The following is a 15486-nucleotide window of genomic DNA, read 5'->3' as shown; positions in this document are numbered from 1 at the left end:
TGAGGCACGAGGGAGCTGCTCTAATAATTATGGCTGATGAAAAACTAGAATCACAAGCTCACAAGAACGGCGCAAACGTTGAGGTCACAGAGACATTGACCTTTGACCTACAAGTTCCAATCAGTCCATCCTTGAGTCTGGATGAACGTTTGTGACAAATGTTAAGAAAAGTCTTCAAGTCCTGACTCAGATATCGCTTTCACCAGACTGCAACATGTGGACATACATAAAACCCTAAAACATCATGCCGCCATCTACGGCTGTCGCTAAAAATGTAGCTCCTAAAATGTACTCCGTTTTGGGTGGAAAGATAGATGTCGATTTATGGTAAGGTGGGGCAAAAAAAGGTAAGAAGCAACATGGACGCTGCTAGCTAATGTAAAAAAAGACTATCGTTTTATATCAGTTTTATCGACAAAGTTGTGGAAGGACGAAACCTTTCTTTCATTGATAGAAAGAACAAATAATCTCAGAGGTTTTGAGGATTCTTTAATGTGGGATCAAACCACACGAGCCTCTCGGTTACAACCCTGGATTATGCAAAATATTGACAACAATACTTCGGATTAGAAGTGAGCTTTGAGGGCTACGACACAGTTTTGATAAGCCTTCCTTCTCCTGAGGAGAATGACTGAGACTTAAGGAAAGAAGAAGCATTAGTGGGCGTGTTTCACATAGAAACGCGTTGGTGTGCGATTATTTATTTGTTTCCTTTTCTTCACGCAATTGGATCTGGTAAAGCCTGGCTCAACAGGCTGCTAAAATGACTGTTGAGTGGAGATAAGTCTGCTGTAGTAGGTATTTACACTCGAGCGCACTTATCAAAGCTTTATTAGAAAAATACTTTGTTGGATATTTTCCCAAAAATGTTGTGTGTTTTACTCCCAAAAGAAAAGCTTTGAGGAATGAGTAAGAAGAGCAAACATCGGCAAACAATTTTGGTTTTATGGTGACTGTGCAGCTGATAGAGGTCAGAGTTCAGTCTCCCAAGCTCAGACCTGCCATCCCCATCTACTCATAAACTCATCTACCATCAATGTCTTCTACAAAATGTCACAGCACTGAGCTTCGCCGCTGACATGTTGACTGTCCTTCATTTTGGCAACCTTAGAATTATAAACGGCATCTACTTTCCCCTCCTACGCATAATTCCTTATTGTAGTCGAGGTGCCCGATGTCTGCTGGGAAAATACAGCTGTCAAGACGGTCCAAAAACTAGTTAGAGCCGTGCCACACTGCTGCCCTCTTAAAAGCTCCACCATATGTAATGTTAATGTACGACACACAAACCAGCAGCCAAATTAGCAACATGTTGCTCCAGGAGGAAAAGATCCCATCCAGTTAGCGTCTGAACGAAGGGACAACATAGAGATGTCACCCATTAGTTTGTGAACTATCGTTTTGAAACCACAAGTTTGGCATTTTGGCTGTCGCCATCTTGGTTTTGGAGCCGGATGTGACCATGTTTGGACGAGCTGGGGAGGAGCGAGGGGTGGATGTGACTAGGAACCTCAAGACAGCCCACCTGCCCACCTGTACCGGAAACCTGACTGCACCCCAGCCCTGTCAATCAAACCAGACACGCCCCCAAACACACTTCTCTTTGAGGCTAATTTCTTAATTAATGACGGAATTATTTTCAGATTGACCATCAGAACACTGATCAGAAGGAGTGAATTTAGATCGTGAGGCCATATTGACTTGGAGCCAGTGGTCTTTTTGGAGCCTAGTGGCCTTCAGTGGTATTGCACTTTAGGGCATTTTACATTCACTTTCCAGACCCTGAGACTACACCCATTTTTACACACAGTCTATGGTGGTAAGTTAAACCTGCCACAGATTTTCTAAACTGATCAATGAGAACTATTTGTTAAGAGTACTATTACAAGATGAGTGAGAGATATCACACAATTGGGATGTGAAATATAGCAAACATTCAAAGAAATGTAAAGGGGAAAAAAAGTGTACACCTATTGTTTGCCACATTGCAAAATTTTACCTTCTATCTTTTCACCATGTTGAGGGTGCAAAGGGTGCACATAAAGCCAATTGCTATTAAGAATGAATATCGGGGAGTGTGTGTTTGTGTGTATAGCTGAAGTTGTGGGAGACTCACATCACACTGCAGACTGACTGAGGCATTTGCCTTGAAGAAAAAAAAAGAAGAAAAGAAGCTGCAATGATCTCTCTCTGCATCACAGATCACAGACAGTGAGACACAGGCAGAGTAAAGGGACTGAAACAGTAAAGACGCCGAGACGAGAGGAGCTGAATGCTGCGAGATCGAATGCCTTTCAACATTTGTATCTGCCTTACGGAATGAAAACAGTCTACATCACCAGAAGCACAACACACAGCAGACAACAGACACAATAAAAGAGAATTAAAAGGAAACAATACAACAAAAACATTCATTCAGTTTTTTTCCTATGAAAACAGCATATTTTCAGAAAATGTTTTAACCCTCCCGTTGACGTATGATGTCAACGTTCTCATCATTGACCGTCTCTTTGTGATCCTCAAATATATTAAGTGTAGGCTGACATTAAGCAAAGTAAAAGATAGGTAATTTTAAACTCTTATCCATCTAAATCTAAAACTGAAAACACCAGTTGATAAAGATGATGTGATCATCTGCAGCTAAAATTGTAAACATCCAGTGCCTCCAACCAGAAATCAATTCACTGCATCCCAATCATGTTTTATTCAACACCGAAGCCTCCTCTCTCGCCACAAGGAGCCCAGTTTCATGCAGCTACATTGGATTCTTACGACACTTATTTCCACCAAGTTCATTTAAAGCTTGTTTCTGCTGCAAACCCAGATCGATTCAAAGAATTGAATAATTCAGCTGCAGCGTGTCTACAAAATCGGCTAAAAAGCAGCTTTTAATGGTTCTGCTGTATTTTATTTCAGAAAATTTGAAGGCTGCCATGGCAACAGGTGAGTGGAGAACAACAAACTGAGGGGGAAGCTGTCAGCCGAGTTACTCTTCAATTTTAGGAAAGCAAATTGCCTGAGTGTTTGCTACAGTGGGAAAACACTCCACAGCAACAGCATCGACTATTCTGGCTCCAAGTGATGAAAACAGAAAGATGTCTGCTTCTCTGAAGGGAAAAGACAAACAAACTGGAAAATTCCACTGATACTTCCCTTTAACTTTTGATGTTAACTTACATTAAATGCACAATAATAATTTCAGATATCACGTGCTACGGTAATGCACCAAAAACATCGTATCTTTTATGGCCTGAAACTCCACCTATTGTTCCAACACGCAGTATGCCAAGTCATGCTGACCTGAGGAAGGGCAGATATTTCATCTAATTATACACCACAACGATGCAGCTTTTCTACTCACTTATCAGTTTTATAAAGGCCCGATTTTTACCCACCAAATCAATTTCCCTTGCAGTGGATCCGTGGCTACAGAGGAAACAACAGTAAACAACTGCAGCCAGCACACATGCAGTAAAAAACAACAAAAAAGCTGTGTTCTCTACCTTAGTGGGAGATATCAGGAAGTAATTTCACAAATCAACAGCACAATGTTGCGACACAAAGTTATATTGGTAGGATTTAGATCTGCACAGCTGATCCCAACTCTCATTTTAATCCTTCAAACCTGCTTCTTATGAGTCTGTCAGCACAAACAAACATAACAACAACTGAGATGAAGTGGCCTAAACCCGTTGCAAAGGTTGTACTTGTATTCTGACTGCAGGACAGAAGCACATTATCTGTTGGATGAGGTGATATTTCAGACAGGACGTGTGCCCGAGCGACGGACCATTAGGTGATCTATTTATATTTCACTTGGGCTGAGCTGATGTGCGCTGTCAGGTACCGGGCCGGTCCTTTGCTCTCGGTAAAGACTGCAGGTACTGACCTATTGGCCTGATATATTAGAGGAAGGCTTCAGAGGCTCAAACTGCAATGTAATAAAAAAAAAAAATACTGTCACATTCATTAAACTTTTGGTCAGATTCATTTGGCATTTTGACCTTCTGTAGCGGCCGGAAAAAGAAAAGAGTAACACTGAACACAGCTGATACAAATGATTGTTTTCATCGTTGATCATTGATGGAAAAAAAGATTTGTCTCTTCCTCTAGTTTGCATTGTGGCTCCAGAAAGTCTCTTTGTCAAGCAGGCTCCGAAACGTTTCCTTTGTTTTCTGTCTTATTTGCAAGTGATTCTTTTTGTTTTACTTTCCGCATCTAATTGACGACTCCCTTTGTGTCCTTATCTTGTGACCTACAACCAACTCAGTATTACCATACGAAAGCAGATACAAAGGGAATGGGGGTGACTGTCAATTGTTTGTCAACTGTATAAAAGCTGCCCTATGGAGGAGTGATGAAGAGCCCTGTAGAGAACTGCTGGGGGGAACACTGCTGCTGCACACCTCTCTTTGAGGATACATGTAGTTGCTCCTTCTTGCAAGAATAAATGTCCGATGTGTTTGATTTTGAACCAAGCCTCTGAGTAATTTTTCCAACAATCATTCTGGATTATTTAATTTACTGTTTTGTGTTTAAAATGTCAAAAAGCAGTGAAGCAAAAAAAAAGCTCATCACAGTTTCCCAGAACCAAAGGAGATGACTTCTTTTCTCTGAACAACAGTGCATTTAGCCAATTATCAAAATGTTTCAAGACTATAACTTATAATTTTGTTGTTTAACCAATGCAGCTGTAGACCCAAACATTGAAACGTCATGAAGCAAAACATGGCATCAACTGTTCGCTCTGATTTCCAGATCTATTTAAAGACAACATCAAATATTTGACTTTTAATGGTTTCAACAAACTATTATTCTTATAATCAGTTATTTTGCCAGTGCTTTTCTGCATAATTAAGGAGTTCATTATTTAATAAAATGACAGCAAAGAGTAGAAATAAAAATGCCAATCACAACTGCAGACTGATGTATTCACATTGTGTTTGCTTTGGTTTGACAAACAGTTTAATATCACGTAAGACAAAGTTGAAGGGAAAATTTAAGAGGCTGGAAGAATCAACCTAATCGTCAGGTTTGGCATTCCTACTTGAACAATAACTTAAATGACCGATAATAACTAATAATTAAGCCCTACTGGGTTTTTATTAAACATAAAGTCAATGTTCCTCAAAGTACGAGTACAGAAACTGAAACAGTAATGAAATTGTTTCAAAGAAATCCAGCTCCAAATGACAAATGGATGGAGACAATTAGTGGCCTGACAAGCTCAACCATAAAGTAGAGCTTTTGACACCATAGAGCTTCCAGTTTAAATAGATTAAGAGACTCACAAGACACACATGACTAACACAAAACAGACAAGGTAAGTAGATCCAATAATTTCAGATGTATTTGCGGATACAAACAAAAACGGAGTCATCAATCATTCATGAGCTGTTTTCTATGCAACAAAAGCCTCAACGAGTCAGGTCAGCAGGCGTTAAAAAACAAGGGACATAAATAAATTGAGAGCAAGAACAAACCACAGAAGGTGAGTTAGTACAACCTGCCCTGCACCAGCTGTGTCCTGCGGTGTCTCTTAAAGCCAACCCTGTTAGCAGAGGCTCTAAAATAAGGCTGAATGGATCCGAGGCTGGGAGCGGACTGTGAGGAACATACCATGACTAAGGCGACGCCTCGTAGCTGGAGATATTTGTACAGCTGGAGGAGGTGTAGTTTAGTGCGGAAAAGGAGCTGGCTGGTGGCCAAAAGGTCACCAGACCAAATCCCCAGACACTGAAAGGCCCGAGGACTGAAAGACGAGGGCGAACACTCTGGGCCTCTTTGAGAGGGACTGAGCTGTACAGCAGCAAACTGCAGAGGACTGAGAGGTTGTGAAGGTCTGAATTGCTGCATGAACAGTGTGGCGGTGTATTACAGGAAGACAGTACTTGTGCACAGTCAGCCTTTCCTGGATTAATAAAGGTTAAAAAACAGTCATCTGCGAAGGTGGAACAGAGTACATCCAGTCTGAAAGCTCCTGCGGCTGCCAGCTGTCTGTCTCCAGGTCGGTGTCCTTTTCAGCAGGACAAACAAAGGCAAGATTGCACAGGCAGTGATTTTACAAATAAACGCTAAACTGATTTAATCCTGAATGTTCTGTGGGATTAGGTGTACCTTTAAAAACTGGGATTACCACTGCCCTCCCATCGAGGTATCATCGGAACCTGTGTAAATCCGACCCTGCTGAGCCGAGAACTGAACCCTGCGTCGGCACACTTTGCACCAGCTGGTTTAAACTCACTGTTCTAAAACTGCAGGGAAAGTCCTTGAAGCAAAAACTCATCAACAAACGAGACAGCGGTGACCAAGCAGAAAACACATACCGTGTGCACTCACGCTGCATTTACAGAGGTACTTTTGTGACTCAGAAACTGAAATGATTCTGTTGTTGAATATTGGTGCAGCTTGAGATCAATTAAATAACAGTTACTTCTCCGTTCGGTATCTCACCATAACAGGCGCTGCGGTGTTTATCGTTGAGGTCTCACTGGTTGGATGCATTTCCTTTCACATAAAACACCTGCAGGCATCTCACTGAATATTTTGAGTTTGTAGTAATTTGCGGTCTTCTTCGCTGCCTTTGTTGGCACATTATTACATGTCTTTGCTTGTTATTTCGCCAACAGGCAACGGGAACGTAAATCCACACAAACAAAACTGGCTCCCACTTGTACAAATATGATTTTATAGCTCCCCCATTGATCATAAACTCTACTAACCGTAGTTTATGGATGTGCAGTATCTTACTGGCCTTCAACAGTAAGAAAAGATTATTTCAACCAAGGTTTGTTCCCGGGCAGTCAAACGGCTTCAGAATCCACAATTTCTGTAACTTTCTGAGACTGATGATGCCTCCAGTTTATGTCCTGATTGTCCAGGTTTTCCAAACCCAACAGACCCGAGTCAGTCGAGTTCACACAAGCTGATCAGTTTCCAAGGACTCCCTTAATTTGAAGTTTCTTTCTGGTTTTGAACCTGAATCAGAGCAGACCGGTACCAACAGAAGAGAAGTAAACTACAAGGTCTACTGAGGGCCGTGCAACATGAGACTCCATGCTGTTGTACACCAAGCTGGTTCTACTGATCATAAACTCTACTAACTTCAGCTTATTCATTTGCAGTTCCTTACTTGCCTTCATCAGTAAGGACAGATTACGCGGCTGGTATGTTTGAATCAACGTTTTTGCCGGACAGTCAAACAGCATCAGAAAACACTTCTCGGCTGTACGAGACAATTTCTGTAACTTTCCAAAACCGATGTTGTCCCCAGTTCATGTCCTGATGTCCAAAACCCAACAGACCCAGTTGAGTTCACACAAGTCGATACTGATCCCGAGGATTCACTTAATTGGTAGTTTCTTTCTAGTTCTGAACCTGAATCAGATCAGACCGGTACCAACAGAAGAGCACTACTCTATTTGTGACACGCCACCTTCACATCACTACGACAGGAGACACTAGTTCATCTTCAGGTAAAACTACAAGGTCTACTAACGGGGACTGCAACACTTGACAAGGAGGGTTGCAAGAGACTCCACGCCATTGAACACCAACCTGGCAATGAGATGGGTGACAGCTCGTTATAGCCCCCGAAGGAGGCGTTGCGGATGAGTTTGCGTCCGTCCGGGTGCGGAGGTCGAAGCGATGCCGTCCCGCCGCACGTGGAGAAACGGCGACGATTCAGCAGGCCCTCCTCCTTCATCATCGGGCCGGTGGGCGCTCCCTCAGTGGGCGGGAGGGAAGGAAAGGTGGGAAGGAAAGCTCAAGGGTGGAGGATAGAGGAGTAGCGGGAGACAGTCCGATCCGTCCCACACTGCTAGTGCGCGAGCAAATAAACCAACCAGCACAAACACACACACAGAGAGAGAGAGAGAGAGGAGCTCAGATAGCAGGCAGTGAACCACTTCAGGATGCTGCTTTTCTCTACGCTGCCTTCAGCCGACTGCTCCCTTCCTCACACACACACACACACACACACACACACACACACACACACACACACACACACACACACACACACACACACACACACACACACACACACACACACACACACTCTCACTCTCTCTCTCTCTCTCTCTCTCTCTCTCTCTCTCTCTCTCTCTCTCTCTCTCCCCGCTCTGTATGAAAGCAGCAGCCTGTAAGTACTTAATAACGAATAAACTGAGCCCCTCCTACTCCCTCTCCTCCGGACGGGTAGGGGAGCTGCGTCTTGGCTTGAAAACAACCCTTATGTTCCACATCTCATCTTTCACTTCAGCGCAGTCTCTCACTACGTTTTCAATTCATTATTTCAGATTCAAAGGGACTCTTCACCCTTTTCATCCTGACTAGATTAGATTAGTGGCGGGGTGGCGTGTCTCTGACGTCTACGATACTTGGTAATATTTTCTGAATATTGCTCCAGCTGAGTTTAGTTTCAGCATTCAATCCTCTGACATCAGTGGATGACGGGAACAAATACAGGAAGGGATTGGTGAAGATTTTCCTAATTTGAAAAACACATTCTGGTCACAAATGAATCTCACATCTTCAAATATAATCAATGGACACGGGACCTCAACAGATCAGTCTGGGCCACAGACAACAAGTGAGTAACTACAACAAGAGGAGTGAGTTGTAGCTGGTGGGTAACCCAGCCAGGTAGCAGAACAAGCAGCATCACTGCTGCTGGCCAGCGTGAGAGGAGCTGGGCCATTGGGAGGGAAAAGGTAAAGCTGGCAGATAATAGTCTAATCCTGCCGCTCACCATAAGGTCCGTTCAGGAGCTGTTTTCGATTAGATGACATAATCTTCATCAGCAGATGGAGTTTCCACGGTTCTCAAGAGATTTGGACATGTCAACGTTTTAAGTTTTGAACTTGTTCACGTCCATCAGGAAGTTCCAAGTTGATTCTTGACCTTCTGAACTGCTGTTGAGAAAGCTGATGAAGACCATGTGACATAATCAAAAGCCCCTGAGCAGCCTGTGGACAAACTGTGTTCCTGATGGCAACCTGAAGGTTTTGTACGATACTCTTTGCTGCCGAGATGAACAAGCTGCACCAAAACCAACAACCAATGTTTTCTTTGCCGACGATATGAAGACTAACATCCTCTCGCAGTAGCTGGTGAGCAGCGCCGGTGGCCTGTACGGTCCATATCGCTTTCTGGTTTAGGGTTCTCTTAAGAACCCACACTGAACGCCTGCATCACTATAAATGGCTCTGAAGAGGTCGATGGCCTATAAAGAGCTTTGGTCGGCATTAATATCCACATCACTAGCACTGAAATGTCCCTTTAAAAAAACTCTATTCATTTCCTCCTCTTTCTAAACCACACTAATCCCTACAGCTTGTAAACTCTGACTGCTCTGTAGACAGGAGTCATCAGACTACACACACACACACACACACACACACACACACACACACACACACACACACACACACACACACACACACACACACACACACACACACACACACAAGCACAAAACAGAAGCTCCGTTGAGGACAGAAGGAAGTATGCTGTGACACCATTGCTCAGACGTCTCCGCTGTTACTTCCAGATTTGCACGAGGAAAAACAATTATCCAGCATTATCAGCCGAAACGTGTGCCTCTCCCGGACACAGGTAAATAGTGCTGAAGCCACATGCATCTTCTGTGCCCGAGCAGGGACCATAAATTGCTTTGTTGGTGGCCGTGTTTCCTGTAAATGTTACCGCTGTGCTTCCAATCCAGCTGCATTTCATGAGATAAAAGTGCCTCAAAGCAGGCTGGATGTTTTTACATCCCATTTCAATGCAATTCAGTTCTTTCACACACTAAATGCAGGGTTGTCAAGTGTCAAATTCCCTGACTTTCCCCTATAGTGAACTTTGACCTACAATGTACAGAAAAAAAAAAAAAAGGCTGCCGTCGTGACAAGAAACAACAACATTTCTATTAAAAAAGGGCCGACACGTGCCCCTCCGCTCCATATGTAAAGAAATTAAATACATGTCTAAATACTGGTTGCAGACAATAATGGTAATTAGATCGCAACCTAATAAGCTATATTTAGAATTTCTGTCAGTGACCACTAATGCTACCAATAACTGTCTAACTAACGTTACAGCTACATACGTGGGAAATATTACATTTTGATAAATGGCAACTAAAATTGAACAATGCAAAACAAATTCCCTGATATTCCATGACTGCCCCAACATATTATTAAATTCCCTGACTTTAACTTTCTGGAAAAGAGTTTTTAAAATTCCCTGACATTCCGACCTTGGGAACCCAGTGAATGTTTCATGACACAAATTTAAAAAAAGGAAAACTTGTTTAGTTGGCGTGCAGAAGTGTCATCAGAATAGCTCATATGAAGTGACAACAGTGTAAAACGCTGCAAGCGGTTACTTCATATGAGCAGTATTGAACAGACTTGGTATTGGGTCTTGTGTCTGAAACCAAATCTGACAGTCTCTGGCATCTTCATCTTTCTTTCAGCTGACCTGCTCTATTTTCTCTTTCATTTTAGCCCCTCAAAAAGCTTCTAGCGTTCTGCTGGCATCTGGCCAACCTTCTCCGATCATCGCCCAGGATAGCTCGGAGAGGTAAACAGTGTAATCCTTTCCAAAACAATTCTCCCTGAGGTACCTGATCGATCTACAGCTGATAAATCTGCAGCTCTGCCCGTCTGACTACAATGTACTTTAATTAACGCATGTAATTAAATGTTCTGTGTGTACAATTCAGGTCCCAGACCTAATTAACCTGCTTACAGAGGAAACCTCCGTTTCGGCTTGTTGAATTGAATTTGTAAGGCACTTGAGTAACATTTTCAAAGTATAGTGACCATCTGGGTCATTTTCAAGTGTTTTCAGATGAATTTAGGACTGACTCGTGAAAACCTGAAGATCGCTACATGAACAAGTAAGAGCCAATCCTTGGTCAAACATGGCGTTATCACAATGTAAACATCCAGCCAGCTATCGATCTGTAGTCACTTTATTTCTGCTTCTGGCCTTTCTTTCTTTCTTTTTTTCTTTTTTTTAATACAGTCCATGGTGAATATACAGTATAATCATACTTTGTTTCAAATGGGAACGGATGCAATATTTCATACAATCTATCAACAAATTTTCCACTTTCACGCCACATTGCATTGTGCTATCAAGTGTACAAAGCTGAGCATTGTTTGGATTGCAGCTCTTTGGCTCTGGAGGCTGGATGGAGTTACTTTCTCACCATGTTTACCTGCTCCAGTACTTTGTGTCTCGTGTATCAGGTGAGCTGGTGTCAGGTATACGGAGTGCTGCTTTGCCAAACAGGCCAGTATTGAGGTGAATGAGGGCCTGCAGCACCCGCGTGGAACCGTAATCCAACACAGGTGCTGATCTCACTCCACCACCAGCGCTGTTGCTAGATTTGAGTTCTCAAGGATTACCTGACTTCAGACACAACATGTGGCTATTTTTATTAGCAGGGCCAGTGCCGTGTGGCTATAGTTGGTCAGTTGGTGCCCCAATTTAGCCTGAATACAAATATCTCAACAGCGTATTTATAGCTAGGAACTTCAAAGATAACCGTGTTGCCTAATGATTGTGGCCATCAACAGACTTCGGGTGTTTTTACACTTGGTCCCTTTCAGCCTCTCCCTGGGACGGCTGATTGGTGTGTAGTGGGAACAGAAAGAGCACTTGAGGTCCAATCAGAGCTGAAGTGGATGAATGAACTCACAATGTGAACGTTGGTCCACCTTTTGGTCCACTTTAAGGGGACTGAGTTTGGTTCACATGTGACAACACCCTTCATCTCATGTTGCTATTGTGGTTTTGAGTGAAAACCACATCAGATATTTGTGTTCCACTTATGATGGACTGTTATATCATTGGTGATCACTTAACTTCCCATCTAGCACCATCATTAAGGCAAAATTTTAAGTTATTCAATACTTCCTTCTAAATTAATGAAAGCCAATTCGTCTCAGCTGTGCTTTGTTTCCAGTGCCAAGTAGCAAAAGTTAGCATGCTAACAAGCTAAGCTAAGATGCTGAATATTCTGTTGGTCTGATCATGATTGGTGAGCATGTTATCACTGTGCTGTTGGCATTAAGCTCAAACTATTGCTGAGCCTAAATACAGACTCAAGGAGCCACTAAGACTCTTAGTCTCATTTGCCCCTTACTCATTTAAGTAGACTTGCTATTACAGAACTAAATTAGACTTTACTCTGACAAATGTGTGAGGGTTCAACCCAGCACAAACACCACAGGACAATGATTGTGCTTTTGAAGTAATTCATAAAAGTAAATACAAATATTTTTTAAAGAAAAGTGAAGTTCAAAAAAACTGCCAACAGAGTCACATGTCAGTCTTAAGATTCCATGACACAGTAACCCACGAGCTCCAATTCATCTGAAAGCACAGCGCAAGTGATACATACACTGCAGACAGTCAGTCACATGCAGACAAACATCTATAGTCTTACATAAGGGCTACAGGAAAACCCTGTAATCCTGGGATTAGTTTTGGAACAAAGAGGCTTTTTAAAGCCTCAGCTGTGGGCACTCAGACTCCCTGGAAGAACATGAGACACACATGAGGCTCCTGTTTCACTCCACATTAAAACTTTGGTGCGTAAAAAGCAGAGTAATGTTGGTGTGATCTTCCTTCTGTCCTCATGAGAGCGAGCTCACATGGAAAGACGTGAAAGCGCGATACACACAGCACAGATCAGTAATGGACGGGAGGGTTGAGTTCATGTGAGCGGCTACAAACTACAAATTTCAGTTTCTCTGCTGCTTTCGCTGACTCAAACAGGAACAAGCACGACCTTGACACCAGCCACGACTTAATACTGTACCTTGCTTTCTTTCGGGCTATAACTTCAAAGAAAGCGTCCCAAGGCAAGCGTTGACAGCAGTTAAATGATCCTGAATCATGCTAAAATCACTCCTGCTTTACGCCCACTTCTTGTGAGTCCAGACAAGCCTTCGGCTGTCCGAGCGGAGCTCAGGCCCCGAAGCAGAGGGATCCTCCATCACGTCTTCCTTTCCTCCTGAGCCTCCACAGCCTCTTGGTTATCTGTGGTGCACATCTCCGCAGTCAACCCTGTCCCTCTTAGCTTTCAGGCCTCCCGAGGCTCAGCCGCCTCATTGGCTGAGAGCGCAGGTGGAAGAAAGGAGCCTGCGACGGCAGTGGCTGAGGTGCAGATAAGACCGGCCCTCTCCGTGTTGTTAACCCCGTGGTAAAGAGCATAATCCCCGGGGCTGAGCTTAAATCCGTGCTGACCCCACCTGCTGCCGCCCTCCTTTGCTGTTCCATCTCTACCCTCTGTTCAACTCACTTCCTTAATTCTTCATCGCTCCACCTCCTCTTCATTTCTTAATTTACCATCTCATTTTCAACTCCCTTCAACTTTGTTAACTCCCCCCCCCCCACACACACACACACCTCTTTCCTCTTTCCCCCTCCCCCGCATTGTGTGACATGCATTCTCCGCCTCTTTCACATTCCCCGACAAGGGCAGACTGTTTACCCGGAGAGAGGCGGTCAAGGCGAGAATGCCTTCAAAGCTGATTGAAGAAGTCTCGTCAAACAACCTCCTGGGTTTATTTTTGTTCTTGTTGAGTCATAAACAAAAGACGGCTCACTGGGCGGCTGCGCCGAATACATGCACAGTTTGTCTGTGCATAAGTGATGACGCAAGAAGACTCAGATTAAACTAAATAACCCAAATAGTACCGCAAATACAGCGGCTAAAATAAGTATTGAACACGTCACCATTTTTCTCAGTAAATATATTTCCAAAGGTGCTATTGACATGGAATTTTTACCAGATGTTGGTAACAACCCAAGTAATCCATACATACAAAGAAACCAAAACAAATGAATTCAGAAATTAACTTATGTGTAATAATGTGAAATGACACAGGGAAAAAGTATTGAACATATGAAGAAAGGGAGGTGCAAAAAGATATCGAACGCCAAGACAACAGCTGAAATCTATCAGTAAATAGAAAACAATCCGGCCTCTTGTCAGTGCAAATGAATATCAGCTGGTTCAGTCCCAACTGATGGCCAATAAAAATGTGTCTCATTACCAAGATGTCACACAAGAAACATCTCATGATGGGTGAAAACAAAGAGCTCTCTCAAGACCTTCACAACCTTATTGTTGCAAAACAAACTGATGGCGTTGGTTACAGACGCATTTCTAAACTTCTGAATGTTCCAGTGAGCCCTGTTGGGGCCGTAATCCAGAAGTGGAAAGAACATCATTTCACCATAAACTGGCCACGACCAGGTGCTCCTCGCAAGATTTCTGACAGATGAGTGAAAAGAATTATCAGAAGAGTTGTCCAAGAACCAAGGACCACTTGTTCAGAAAGACCTGGAATTAGCAGGTACAATTGTTTCAAAGAAAACAATAAGTAATGCACTGAACCTCCACGTCCTGTCTGCACGTTCACCACGCAAGACTCCATCGCTGAAGACAAAGCATGTTGAAGCTCATTTAAAGTTTGCTGCACAACATTTGGACAAGCCTGTGAAATACTGGGAGAATATAGTCTGGTCAGATGAGAGCAAAATTGAACTCTTTGGATGCCATAATACACCATGTTTGGAGGACAAACGGCACTGGACATCACCCTAAAAACACCAGACCAACAGTGAAGTTTGGAGGTGGGAACATCATGGTGTGAGCTGCTTTCAGCATACGCTACTGGAAAACTTCACAGAATTGAAGGAAGGATGAATTGAAACATGTACCGAGACATTCTTGATCAAAATCTGCTGCCATCTACCAGAATGATGAAGAAGAAACGAGGGGGGACATTTCAGCAGGACAATGATCCCAAACACAAAGCCAAGGAAACTCAATTGATTTCAGAGAAAGAAAATAAAGCCGCTAGAACGGCCGAGCCGATCACCTGACTTCAATCCAATTGAAAATCTATGGAAAGAACTGGAGATCAGAGTTCATAGAAGAGGCCCACTGAACCTTCAAGATTTGAAGACTGTTTGTGTGGAAGAATCAGCCAACATCACACCTGAGAAATGAATACGACGAGTTTTGAAGCTGTCGTTACCAACAAAGGCTTTTGTACAAAGTATTAAAGAAATATCAGTAAGCGTGTTCAATACTTTTTTCCTGTGTCATTTCACATTATTACAAATAACTTAATTTCTGAACTTATTTGTTTTGGTTTCTTTGTATGTATGGATTACTTGAAAACGTCCTGCCAATAGCACCTTTGGAAATACATTCACTGAGAAAAATGGTGACGTGTTCAATACTTATTTTACCAGCTGTACATTATGAAAAGGGACTGAATCATCAACTATTAATGCACAGCTAACAGTTTTGCTGTTCTCCATTAAAGCAGAAATAATATGACTGCAAAGGCAGGTTTTGCTGGTTTGTTGGTTTGCTTCGGTGTTTTTTTTTTTAATATGGATGATGGTTAAAAAAAGAACTTGAGAATTGTTCTTTGGAGAACATTATTA

At 42.8% G+C, this 15486-nt stretch overlaps 1 protein-coding gene across 11 annotated transcripts in view; it reads right to left on the bottom strand.

Moving 5' to 3' along the window:
- Nucleotides 1-15486, bottom strand: part of osbpl8 (oxysterol binding protein-like 8) — a 101118-nt gene that overhangs the window by 27009 nt on the left and 58623 nt on the right. For 2 of the 11 annotated variants that reach the window (XM_069713146.1, XM_069713149.1), the window contains exon 1: nucleotides 7558-7802. The exons of the other annotated variants lie outside the window; for them this stretch is intronic. In XM_069713146.1, the coding sequence (XP_069569247.1) occupies nucleotides 7558-7708 (151 nt within the window). In that variant the 5' untranslated portion in view covers nucleotides 7709-7802. Of the gene's footprint in view, nucleotides 1-7557; nucleotides 7803-15486 lie in introns of those variants that run through there. 11 annotated transcript variants of the gene reach the window in all.

Source organism: Brachyistius frenatus, unplaced genomic scaffold (assembly GCF_029030835.1).
Source record: "Brachyistius frenatus isolate BFR_SWC_R1_liver_20210118 unplaced genomic scaffold, ASM2903083v1 Contig_116, whole genome shotgun sequence".
NCBI lineage: Eukaryota > Metazoa > Chordata > Actinopteri > Embiotocidae > Brachyistius > Brachyistius frenatus.
The sequence above is the reverse complement of the archived record's forward strand: the minus strand, read 5'-3'. Positions and strand labels throughout refer to the sequence as shown.